Source organism: Mirounga leonina, unplaced genomic scaffold (genome assembly GCF_011800145.1).
Source record: "Mirounga leonina isolate KUSES-001 unplaced genomic scaffold, KU_Mleo_1.0 Mir_125, whole genome shotgun sequence".
In the NCBI taxonomy this organism is placed as follows: domain Eukaryota; kingdom Metazoa; phylum Chordata; class Mammalia; order Carnivora; family Phocidae; genus Mirounga; species Mirounga leonina.
The window spans coordinates 15,583,051-15,596,030 of record NW_023270305.1 but is presented as its reverse complement, the minus strand read 5'-3'; the positions used below and the strand labels follow the sequence as shown (position 1 = coordinate 15,596,030).

Sequence of the window (12,980 nt, the reverse complement as noted above, 5' to 3'; positions counted from 1 at the left end):
GCATCCAGCCCACCAGTATAGACTTCCAAAGGAAGGCCATGAATCAAAGTCATGGCTGTTCTTCCTTCAAGGAATTGCTTGGGATGAAGAAGACTATTTCATATGAGGGTGGTCAAGTCAGGGGCTTGGCAGCCCCAGGTGATAGAAAGAAAGAAGCCACGTGAGCCCTGCCATCTATCTCACTCAGGTATCTCTCTCCCATCTCCCTAACGTAGCCAGTGGTTGGACCTTTGTTCCAGCTTCTGATTCTACTTCAACTGTGCATGAAGCTAACAGCTTCAGCAGCTACCCGATCCTTCTTTCTTTCGACAAGAAGCATTTACTCAGAACATTTTATAGGAAATTAGAAATCCATATACCTCCTCCAATCATGCCTCCTTTTCTTCTTCAATAAACATATAAACACAAGCATGGAGATATACCTAAACACACCCATCAAGTACTTCCTATTGTAATTTCTTGTCTAAAACTATCTTTGTTCTAAAATAAGTGCCGTAGCTGATCAAGACGAACAAGCTACAGAAATCTGAGTGAATATTTCTAGGAGAAAGAATTACACAAATAAATATGGATGAACAAAAATATTTAAGTCCTCATTTTGATCAGATTTATGTGACACATGAAAGAAAAGAGACCAGCACGAAACAGCTAGTTAGTGTGAGATCCTCCCGATTAATGTAATTTATATTAAACCACAAGTTCAAAGGCTGGGTTTTGTTCGTCTTTTGTCACCCACAGTGCACAGAGAATTACAGAGTAGATGCTCAATGACATTTGTGGAAGGAGTTTCAGTGAGATTGAACACCTAATTTTTAAAAAAGCATTTTTTTGGGGGGGTAAGCAAATTTTATTTTGGTCCTTTGATACCAAATAAGCGAATTTATTTCAACTGAAGAAAAAGCAATGCTCTAAAGACCTCTGGGCCTGCCACACAGTTAAGCTAGCCAAAGCCAGTGCCTGTCCCTGCCGTATGGTTCTCTCAGGTCAAGGGGCTCTGGAAATAGTCATGGCCAAGCCTCATCCTGCAGGTCCTGCCCACAGCAACCCACCTCCCAAGAATTCTGGGTCATCTTCCCTGTCTGACTCTATGAGGCCGCCCTCTCTCCACTTTGTCTCCTTGGAGGAAGAGGCTCAAATTACATTCTTCATTTACCTGGAGCCATGCACTGCCTATTGTTTCCAAACCCAAAGCTTAATGGCTTCAGAAAATTGCTTTTCTCAGGTCAGCCTACTACATGGACATTGCCCAGAGGATGCTGATAGGTTTTGTGAACAAAGAAAGGATGCTGGGATTAAGAGAAACATTGGGTTAAACAGATACAATTTAGACACATTTCTTCATTGCAGGGCTTCTCAGAGCCTTTAATATGCTAACATACATGGGAATTCTCCACAAGAAGGATATTGTGGGTAATGTTCCCTCCCCGATATAAAGAATTTTGCCCTCTTCAGAAACCTGTAGGGGGTTGGTGTTCCATGGAACACTCTTTGGGAAACATTAGTCTATTTTACCCAAGAGTCAAACCCATAACTCAGGCGCTGACCCAGAGTTTCCATCCTTAACACATGTGGATCTGAAACATTTAGAACAAAGGGTTTAAAGGCACAGCGCCACTGAATAGGCAAGGCTTTAGACTAGAACCAGAAGACTGAAACATCAGGCCACACCTGGCCTCCCCTATAGGGAGAAAGAGAGCAATGGCTGAATGTTTCCATTGCTACAGAGAAACATTTAGCAGAAGATTGCCTGTTTGTATCTGAATCCCAGGGATCCGGCCCGTGGGACTGGTAGGTGGAGCACATCTCCTTGCTCCCCCCCGCCCCCCCCCCACCACGGCGTGTGGTTTCCCACATTACACCACCCGAAGCCCCTGCCTTCCCTAGCCAAGACTGAGTGAGGCTGCCCCCAGCTCATGCCATTTCTGGATTGTATGTCCTAAGCTCTGCTTGCTTTCTTCCCCTCTGGCTTTTCTTTTCCTCGCAGGCTCAGTAACATTTGAGGCACGTGGTCAGGAGGCGAGGCTCTGTTCTGTTCTGCGCAGCCCATTAGAGGCCCTCTACCCAGCTGGGGGGGATGGGGAAAGGTGGAGACCCCCGGGAGCCGGGAGGCATTTACCACAGCCGCTCGCGTCCTCCTGCTACCCATGCCCCGGGGTCCTCCCTGCCTCGCTCCCACCCAGGCAAGCCTTCCCCTCTGGGGCTGTCCTCAGGCTCGACCAGAGAACTGCCATCGCCTCAACTGTCCCCACCCTGTTCCCTCTCACTTTTCTGGAAGGAACGTTCCATCTGAATTCACTGGGCAGAAAAAGCGAGGAGGCAAGCGTGTGGAGGGGCTGCAAAACTTCTTAGCACTCTGCCCTCTCCTGGCTGGCCTCGTTCTAGTCCTAGTCGTTTGGAATTCCGAGCTAATTGCCAGTTACCGTGAAACATACAGAAACACGAACTTCATTGGGAAAGAAAGAACCCCGAGAACACCCACCCACATCCTCCCGCTCACCTGACACGCCCGCGCTTTTCTACCTCCCGTCTGGAATGCCCTTTCTCATCTATCTAATGGCTAATCTGTCAGTTCCCACCTTCTCTGGGAGCCTTCCTACTCCCTCTTCTCTATTCCTGCGGCCCTCGGGCATCTCTTACTTTCAAGTAGCACCTGCCCATCGAGCACGAGCATTTGGCAGTGCTTCCTGTCCCCCCCCTTGCCCACCGGTCTCAGTGCCTAGTCGGGTGCAGGCACACGGGGAGGGCTCGGGGCTGGTGAGTCTTAGTCCTTTCCTCCTGAAGTAGTGTGTTGCATTTCAGAGTTTTCTGGACAGACGTGGACATATATGTGAAGGCAGAGGTGTGAGTACAGAACGACATGAATAAATACATAGAGACAGCAAACAGACGGAGATTTCCACGTGTGCATAGCCATGTAAACAGGCAGGTGAAGACTCAGAGATTTGGTGCTTTTCGGGTGCATTTCATGTTGGATTTGCTGACCCAGGAGTCTGACAAGAACCCTGGTTTTCTTTTTCTGCACAATTAAAGAAAAAAAAAGTTATCAACAATAAAATATCCTAGGGGCACCTGGGTGGCTCAGTTGGCTAAACAATAAAATATCCTTTCCACTCGTCACATTTTGCAGAAAACACATCGGTTTTCCTTCTGAAAGCCCCTTCTGGACCTGGTCCTTGCTCTTCAGTATTTACGCATTTACAAGAGACACCCCCTCACCCAATTTCTGGGGGTGAGCCAGGGGCGGGAAGGGGTGAAGGGTTAACATTACCTATATGACAGTCCCCGATACTGAGTGGTGACATCAGAAAGGTCATCTGGTTTGGAACCAACTCCATTGCCAGCCTTTGAAAACACACCAAAGTCCATAGGAAAAGGAGTAAGTCTGAGGAAAGGGATACGGGCAGTTCCCAACACACTCATCATGAGGTGTGAGCAGACCCTGGACTGGGGGTCAGAGACCAGGCTTGCGTTCTGCCACACTCCTTTCCAGCCATAGGCCTTCCCTGCCTCTCAGTTGCCTCCTTACTGCACTGAGGACATGACTTGATGATCTCATAGGATTGCTTTGATGACCAAATTGGATCATGGTCGTAAAAACAGCATTGAACACTCCAAAGTGCTTTGGACACGTGAGACATTGCCGTATTATTACTACCAGCATTATGCTCCGAAGTTCTCTTACAAGCACGAAGAAGGAGCCTATAGATTGGAGTGGACAGCAGTGGGCAGGCTTCTCAGAAACTTCCCATTTCTCTGCTTTCCCTCTGGGACATTCTGTAAGGCAATCTTATGGCCTCAGAAATGTTGCCAGAAAGTGGTCATCTGGGAGGGTCAGAGCCCTGTTTCTTGGAACTTCGGAGCAGAGCTTTAGCCACAATTGTGGAGTCTGCTGCTTTCCATGCAGGTGCAGAGACAGAATATATGTGAGGGTCTGAGCTACTCCTAAAGCATAATCCAAAGGGAAAAGAGCACCCACGCGGCTAGGTTCAGAAGATTATTTTGAGTTGAAATGACATCTTTTTTGCAATTGTTAAAAAAAGCATTGTGAGGTGTTCAAAACCTCCACTATCTGAGACAATTCGGTTCGCTCCTGAAAAAGATTGCCCCTTGCACACCTGATTGAGAAAGTGACTGCAAAACCAAACCACTGCCACGCTCTGGGATGGACAGAGGCAGGCCTGAGGGGCAGGGGAATGCAGAAGGGAGGGGTACAGGCCCTGGAACTGACTGGTACAGCTACCCTACCGCACTTGGGGCCCAAGCGTCCTTACAGTCAGAGAGTCCCCCAGCGCAGCCACGACTTGGATATCTGCCGCTCTCAGGTTGTGCACTGGAAAGACAAGCCAACACACTTGGGTCAGGGGGAAGGAACCTGTAGTCAGGGTCTAGTGCTTCCGACTTGGAAGGAAGACCAGAGGCACAACCTGTGTGTGGGGGGGGGGCCACAGAGGCAGAGGTTATATGATGAGTTTCCCCATAGAAGACCCAACAAACAAGTCCTGGGCCTGTGGGGAGAGAGGTGCTGAGGGAGAGGATGGGAAGGGGATGGATGGATGGACGGTAGGGGGGGCGGAGGGGAATCTACCACATCAGCCCCAGTGGGGGGGTGGGAGGCCAGCTGTGACCCAAGGGCAGGGCCCCCTGGGCGTGGACCATCTGAGATGAGCTACAGGGTCTGAGGCTCAGCCCATCTAGAGCTGCGTTCTGGATTTCCACCAAGAATCTGAGAAATAGTCATGTCAGCCCTTGCCCGTCCCAAATCTCTTTTGAAGACTCCAAGGAACTTCTTGGCTCTACTGCAAGCAGCAGTGACCGCAAAGCCTGGGGCCACAGGGCACCCTGAAGAGCTGACTCACTCTTGGGACTCCCTGGGCACCGCACCCCCAGCTCTGGCCCTCAGGGAGGTCACACCACTGGGCTGGGCCATGAAGGGGGGAGCTTCTGGGGGTCCCCGACTAACAGGCTGAATTGAGAGGGTAGCAAACAGTTCCTGGTCTGGCCACCTTGGGTCCTATAGGGTAAAGACATCACTGCAGGGCAGAGGGGGACAAAGCAGGGACCTGTCCCAGGCAACCACCCAGACAGGAAGCAAATACCAGCCCAAACGGCGTCATTTAGTTATATATGCCAAGTCTTGTCAGAGCACTCATTGGCCTCTGAGTCCTTGTGGAGGGGCCCTGGGTTTTGGTGTATCATAAGGGGCTTACCTGAGGTGGGCGTCGAGGCAGAAGGGGCTCTGTCCCTGCATGGCAGCTGGCTCCCATGACTCTAAAGGCATAGAATGAATGGTAGAATCTTAGGGTTGAAAGGGACCAGAGAGGCTGGTTGGGCATCAGACTCACTTGGAGAGTTTCATCAAACACAGCTCCTGGGTCCCACCCTGGGGGTGGGGGGTACCTGGAAGGGCACCTGTGGAAGCCTCCCTAGGTGATCCCAGGCTGGGATCTGCTAATCTAGTTCAGACCCCGTTCCCCCCACCCACAATCAGGTGCAAGAATCAGAGCATCAGCACAATAACCCCACTCCACCCCTGGCCACCCCCTCTGCTTCTGCAGCAGCTTGATAAGAGGAAAACTCTCTTCACCCAGGTCTTTGAAGAGGATTGACTGGGTGGTCCCACCTGCGCTGTTATCAGTGTGGCTTATTCTGCCCACCGCCCCGTCCAAAGGTGTAGGTGGGTGGACATTACAGAAGAGCATTAATCCCCCTTGGCTGCCCAGCAGGACCCTTGCCCACATCCCCCACCCCCTTGTGGGGCCAGTCCCGGCTCAGGGCCTGCCCACCGTGCTGGCTGGAGGGCCACCGGAAGAAACAAGCTCATACCTGCATTCTGTTCTTGTAGGTGCTCAGAAACGGCCAGAACTGTGAGAAGAGGGTGGTGAGCAACTCCAGCAAATTCCGCTGGCTTCTTGCACAACACTGTCAGCCTCCCCTGCCCACATTCCCAAGCCCCTCCCTGCCAGGCTGACTGCTGTGGGCTCCCTCCCAGGATGCACTGGGCCTTCTCTGCAACCTGAACTTGTAGGAACAATTAGAATAAACCCTGCAGTGGCTCCCAGGCGAGCAAGCCTGCGCTCTGCCTCCCACCCAGCTGGCTGGGGTAGCTGCATCTCCTCTCCTTCCTGCCCCTGCCCCGCCCCCCCACAGCAGAGCACCACCTTCTGCTTGTTCCCTACTCCCTAGACCCCTTGCCACCCCAGGCCACTCCCACCCTACCCAGGCAAGAAAGTCAGGTGCTTTGAGGTCCTGCTCCATGTAAGTCCCAGCTCAGAGGTTCCCAGTCTAGACCTGAGACTCCTCTGGGAATATGGAGGAATTTGTAGAGATGAGGGAACAGCTACAGAGGTCCAAGTATCTCTCTGACCATTTGTGAGTGAACATGGGGATCTGGTTCTGCTTTGCCTTCCCAGTTAATGTCTGCTTTTCTAGCTCCAGCTTTCATTTGACCAGCCCTCCCCACCCCCCACCCCATTGCCCTAGCAGATATTCCAGGGCTCAGTTCCTCACTCTTTCTATCCTGCCATGGAGGCAGTGGCTACGTGGAAACAGGGTATCCTTCTGCCCCATCCTGGCCTTGACGTTCTCTATTGCCCCCTAGTCTCCAAGAGAGCTGGATGATACTGCCATTTTCCTCTTCCCGGCTATGTGCAGTCCAGGAACTTGCTGGGGCTCCCTGGGACGTGGAGAGACAAAGGGACACTAGGGACCCCTGGCCACAAGGGGCTGTCACCCCTTACGGTCCAACCAGTTGGGGCTCTGTGGATGATCACCTGGAGTCTGGGGTGTGGGTGGGAACTGGGAATGAAACGAGCTGAGAAACCTGAGATGCTAAAATCCTGGAAAAGATGCCTCAGATAAATAGACCTGTTTACAAGGACACGCTTCGCACACTACCTGGTTCGGACAGGTGATATTGATCTTGTATTCAAAACTGTGCTGTGTTGTCTTCTGGCCAACAGGTTCCAGCTAAAGCAAGGAGTGGAAAGAGGTGGTAAGAATGCAAAGGTCAGGCTGTAGGTCAGGGCTGGGGAACGGAGAGAGGGCCACAGGCAAGGGGGTCTGTCATCGCTGCGGGGCGGGGGATCATACAGCCTGAGTGATGGGCCTCTGAACTCCTTCAAAAGCTCTCCAGAGTCTTTCTCCTGCAGAGGGAGAATAGGTTTCCCTACCTCGGTCCTCTTACCATGTTGTTCCAGAGGGCGCTGGCCGCGTAAGCGTGAGCTTTGCTGCTGAAGTGGAAACAGTCAGGAGCAAAAAAAGAGCTGTCGGGCAGCCCCGCCTGGTCACGGGGCATAAAGGAGGGGCCGTGTTAGAGGGGCATCCGATACACAAATGACAGTCAGAACCGCCTGGGCTCTGTGTGGCTCCCCTTTATCCACGATGCTTGCTTTCCTTACCGATGTCTTTGGCATGTCCACTTTTTCGAAGAATGGCTGCACGACCACCGTAAAATCCTCTCTTGTGTCGTACCGACCGTTCTCAACCAGCTGGTGAGTCCCCTCCTGCAGGAGGCGAAGGGGTCAGGGGTCAGGGGGCTCCCCACATCTGCTCGGGCTTTGTGCTGCCTCTTTCTCTGCCATAGAATTAAACAGAGTCTGCCCCTGGAGTGAAATCAATCTGTAACAAAATCTCAACTGATCGGTAACCAGCTAGTTACTTTTAAGATCAGCCTTTACCTCAACCCCAACCTCTGCTTGCAACTGCATATATTTGACCTAGGTTGTGGGGGAAAAAAAGGAAAGGCAAGGAAAACCCCAAAACCATCAGCTTGATCTCCTTTGAAAGCTTCTGATTAAAGACTGGGGCAGGGGGTGGGGGAGGGGGAGGGTATGAATTCAATTTAATGACTTTTTTGGATAATCCTTACATTTCATTTGTTTCTGTCCTACATTTGTTCAGAAAATCAAAGGTGAATCAGCAATGGCATTTGATGCCCATTTATATCATTTGTGCATGGGGGGGTGTGTGTGTGGGGGGGGGCAAGCATGTTCCTGTGCATGCACACTTCTTTGAGACTCTCAGGTCTGTCCAGGAGGGTAACAGAGCTGTTACTCTCATAGCTCCCACTTGGGCTCAGGCCCAGGAGGACGAGTTATCCCAATTCTGGCTCCAGGTTCTGCCGGCCTCTGCCATTTCACTGCTTACCAGATTGCTACCATCTGGGGCCAGGACCCTGGCTGGAGAAGGAAGTCAGGAACATCAGTGGGGTCATTACAGAAGGCACCCCATGTACTTTTCCCAGGGTCAGCCAGAGAGAGTGCAGAGGCCACTAAGTAGCTGTGTGACTTTCGGCAAGATGCTTTCCCTATCTGGACCTCTCTTTCCTCATCTGTAAATGGAGGATGTTCGGCCAGGCCCAGACCATCCCTTAGATCCCTTCTAATGCTACCGGTTACTCTGTGGATCAGCCACAGTGGCTCACAGTGGAACCATGTACCTCTTGAGAAGTGAAAGAAACAGTGTCCAGAATGCCTGGCATACAGTGGTCAATGATAGCAACGATTGCCTCCTCCATGGGAGCCATAGCTTTTGCAGAAAGTGGGGAGAGGATTTTGACGGCGGGTATGATGGCCTCCTGTGGCTGACCATGAACTCCTGGATCTCAGTGGTGACCAAGATTAGACCTGGGAAGAACATCTGAATCCACTTCCTATGTTTGGGAAAACTCCACTGTATTAAGAGCAGCCTGCCTCCCAGTGTGTAAGGTGAGAAAGACAAACGCGGGCTTTCCCAATGACCCTCACCCTCGGGCTTAGGCACATGCCCAGGGGCCCTCCAGAGCTAGTGCTAGAAAGATGGACAGCACAGAATCCATTCTGCTGAGGGTGGGAGCTGTGTCCAGGTCCTAGAAGCAGCAGTGACTCCACTGAACGAGTTCTTTGGCCTGATTTTGATCCTTATGGCCTGGCCCCTAGAATTTCATGATGCCGTGATTTCTGGCGGCCCCGCCTCTGATCCTAGCTTTTTAACTCTTCCAGACAGGCTGCTTAAATAAATACAACTGGTTAAATTAACCAGCATTGCGTATGTTTTTGTTGCTTGCCCCCAAGAACCTGTTCTACCCGGAACAGGTTTGTTCTCATGGCCATAACCTTGGCTGCCTTCCTTCTCCTGGTCCAGGCCATGGACTCCCTCACCAGAGGCAGAGGTGCCTGCCCACAGCAGAAGGAAGTGCAGCTGGGGAGTCGCCCAGAGGACGATAGATAGAGGCTCGTTCTCCTGAGCCCTGATAGCCCTGATGGGTCTGATGGCCTCAAAGCAGGGAAGTGGTTCTGCTCCAAGGAGTCCATGCATTTGAAGGATGGATCCATCCTGATAAGTGTTTGCAGCCTACTCTAGAAGAGCTGGAAGGCTACCATTGTCCTCTTGAGTGACTGGATTATTTTGGGGGAAACTCAAGATTGTCAAGGGAGCCTCAGCTGCCCTGGTCAAAGATTGGATGGAAAAAGGCCTAAAATGAATAACCCACTGGATGTCTGGAGATCATTGGCTGACTCTTGGACTCTCGGGAGAGGAGAGCAAAGGAAATGCGTGTTATCTCACTGAATCCTCTAGAGTCTCTTAGATGGAAAGGGTTTCCTGGCCAGGAGTCAGAAACTCACATAACTCTCCGTGGACAAATGGAAGTATTTTGTGTGTAAGGCCAGGAACTGGGATTTGGTGAAGTGTGTTCAGTGACTTGGCCCTACGGCTTGATGCAAATACACCAAATCACAGTCCCTGCGGCCTTTCAAGGTGTCTTTAAATCTGCAAACTGGTCAGTGGTAACCTCACACCCTCACACTAGACAGCTGGGGTCACGGAAACATAAGCACGACTTCATTTTCTAACCCGAGTAATCAGACCACCCAGCAGTTCCTGTGCGGCCTTAGAACACTTTCCCGGCTTACCTGATACTGCTTATTCACTTCGATGAGGGAGGCAAGTTCTGTTGAGTTATCATCAGGCTTCAGGACACAGGGGCAGAGGTTTCTGCAGACCAAACCAAAGAGATGCCTCACCCCACCAAAATCACCATCTAAATGCATGACCCGGACTTGAGATTCAGAACCTATTTGACTTGGAGGTGTTGGAAGTCGGCGGTAAGGGAGGCCCCGGCTGCTAACCTGTCCACTGCACCAGACGGAGCTGGAGAAAGTGCCCCAGAGCCGCATTTTTGCATGAACATGAGACAGTTACTTCTAACATCTGCAGGAATGACTTACAGAGCTGAGTTACCTTGTGACTGTCTGAGGACAGACCGTGCAGCTGAGATAAGGCACACCTACTTTAAATAACAACAGCAACAACAACACTCATCATAAGGGCTCACACATCCTAATGCTCCCCGCGCGGAGAGCTTTATGGGTATTAACCCATTTAATCCTCTTCGCAATTCAAGAAGTTGTATCATCACCCCCATTTTATAGATGAGAAAACAACTCAGCGTGGTTAAGTACGTGCTCAAGGTCACATGGAGACTACTTGTGGGAGCCAGGACTTGAACTCAAATCTGTCTGGTCTGAACCTGAGCTCCTAATCCCTGGTTAAACTGCTTCCGTCCAGTCTGCACCTCTGCTCTGTTTGGTCATCTTGCCCATCTGGGTTTTTTTTTCCAGGGGGTGAGGGGAGGATAGTGTGGATGGCTCAGAGTAGACTCACGCCTCCAAGGAAAGCACAACCACGGAGACAGAAAAACAAAGCGGCCGCAGGACAAGGTGACCCGAGTCTGTCTCACCTGACAGTCAGTGGCTTGGCTGTTTCAGAGCTGAGAAGGGACCTGGCAGATGCCTTCTCTGAACCGTTAAATGTAATTGTCTAAAAACCCTGCAGTGATGGGCAGCAAGAGGCTTTTGGGTAAGGTGCTCTGAAATGAATACACTGAACCCCCTGTGTGGCCCAGTGACTGGAGAAAGTGGGAGCCAGGGGATGAGTCAGCAGCCGAAAATACAGCACGCCTGACACCAGCCGCGTTAATAGGCAGGTGTCACTCGGCAGCCATCCTCCCGCTCATGGTGTCCTCAGGCCTTCCCCGGGGCACCTGTGCAGTCTGGGCCCCCAGGTGAGGTCTGGCATGCATCTTCAGGGTAGCAGCCAAGGTACCCCTTCATTTCCAAGAGCAGATCTGGCCCCTGTGAATTATTCATTCCCTCCTTCAGCAAACAGCCACTCTCTTGTGCTAGGAGTGACTCACAACGAGGGCAGGGCTGTGGCGGAGGCACGTGAGTCATCACCACGTGCTGTGCTCAGGGCTGTCGTGGGGGCCTGTCAAGGGCTACAGAGCTGGGGAGGAAGCTGGGGGTGGGGGGCACAGCCATCGGGACCTGGGCTACGGGTCCAGAGGCGGCTTTGTAAGAGGGAATGCTGACAGAAATGCTCATGCTCAGATTAGAAGGATGTCTTAATCCTGAAGGTCATGGAGATGTGTAATAGAGAGGGAGCCACCTTTGTCTGGCCCTGGAGACGGGGGATGAAGGCCTTTCTAGGGCCTTCTCAAGGCCAGAGCTCTCTGTGCTCGGGGAAGACTCTTCCCTGATCATCCTCTCCTCCAGCAAGTGACTGTAGCCCTACAGTTGTGAGTGCCCAGCCTAGGACACCCACACCAGATAGAGAGGCTCCCTCTGTCCTGGAGATGGGCCTCAAGGACGGAGAAGCTCTGGATACATCTGGTGGTGGCCTGTGAGCCCGGCCCACACAGACCCACTCCATTTCTCACGCTTTGCCCTTCCCTCCCGGGAGGACTGAGTTGCCAGGACAACCAGGAGCATGGTCGGGTTGTGACACAGACTCCGAGGGTAACTGAGGCCCACCTTGGGGTCACAAACACCCATCAGGCCTCGTCAGTTTAGAAAATGGGGTGGTCTTAGCCCTCCTCACACATCTACCCTTGGACTTTCTAACGAAGCAGAGTTGCTTTCTGCTAAGGGTCCCCTGGTGCTTTAGGGAACAGGGGCAGAAGCTTCCTTCTTACCTGAGGATCAGCCTTGGGCAGCTGACTTCCTTCTCCTGGTACAGCTCCCTCAGGTTGATGATCTCCAGAACTTTTACCAGGTTCACAAATGCCCGAGGAACCTGAGCAAAGGTGAGGCCAATCCCCAAGAGGATTGAGGCTGGTGGCCCCAGTCTCTCATCTGGGTCTGGGACCAGCCTCTCCTGCCGGATACCAGGTCTGTGGTCTTTCATGCCCCTATCTACTTCCTTCATCCCTCCTGCCCTGCCTCGCCCCTCCCGCCCCCCATTGACCCCTGTGTTCAGGCTTCTGGGACCAGGACAACAGCATGGTCAGTGCTGGCTTCCAGGGAAAGGCAGGCAGGAAGTCAAAGCCCCCTCCAGGCCAGGTCTGAGGCCTAAGAAGGACTGTTGGCTGAGCTGCTTAGAGGCCACACAACCCAGCCTACACACCTCAGCATGGAGGATGTCCAGAGCCTTCCCGATGTTGTCTGTGAAGTTCTGGGGAGAGTAGCGGACCTGCGGGAACAGGGAAGGTCTAACACCATCCACCACTCAATCTCTCTGCGGACCAGGCCCACCCATGTCTTGGGTCCCCTCCTTCTTGTATGTTAGCCAGAATGGGTGACATTGAAACATAAGGTTTGCCTTTGGGGCCTCCAGTGTCCAGACCAACCCCACCATCCTTAGGCTGGTCATGGTTGTGACCTCCAGGGAAACCTCTTTTTTCTGCATGGAATTATGGAAAGCTCTGGATCCACTCCACATTAACTAGATGCAGGGACTTCGCTAAAGCCTATTACATCTTTGGGCTCCTCTAGAATGGGGTGTTGGAGCACGGGACCTCTAAGATCTCCTGCAGTTTGAATATTCTCTGGTCCTATGGCCGAGCTCTTCTGCCTTAGAGCCTCAAGTACCTGGGGACCTGTTGCCCCATCAAATCATTTAAGGAGATAATTGTAGGGGAAGAGGGTCCTGTAAATCCCCTCCCTCAAGCATAAACGCATTTTAATTGTTATTTCTTCTGACCTCCATACTTGGTGGCTTTTATT

At 51.9% G+C, this 12,980-nt stretch overlaps 1 protein-coding gene across 1 annotated transcript in view; it reads right to left on the bottom strand.

Annotated features, from left to right (window-relative positions):
* Positions 1-12,980, bottom strand: part of PLB1 (phospholipase B1) — a 99,801-nt gene that overhangs the window by 38,972 nt on the left and 47,849 nt on the right. The window contains exons 24-33 of the mRNA XM_035000531.1: positions 12,382-12,447; positions 11,951-12,051; positions 9,891-9,972; positions 7,398-7,502; positions 7,184-7,279; positions 6,895-6,966; positions 5,824-5,862; positions 5,208-5,268; positions 4,272-4,330; positions 3,269-3,342 (exon numbers count right to left, since the gene is read on the bottom strand). Coding sequence (XP_034856422.1) covers positions 3,269-3,342; positions 4,272-4,330; positions 5,208-5,268; positions 5,824-5,862; positions 6,895-6,966; positions 7,184-7,279; positions 7,398-7,502; positions 9,891-9,972; positions 11,951-12,051; positions 12,382-12,447 — 755 coding nt within the window. The remainder of the gene's footprint in view (positions 1-3,268; positions 3,343-4,271; positions 4,331-5,207; positions 5,269-5,823; positions 5,863-6,894; positions 6,967-7,183; positions 7,280-7,397; positions 7,503-9,890; positions 9,973-11,950; positions 12,052-12,381; positions 12,448-12,980) is intronic.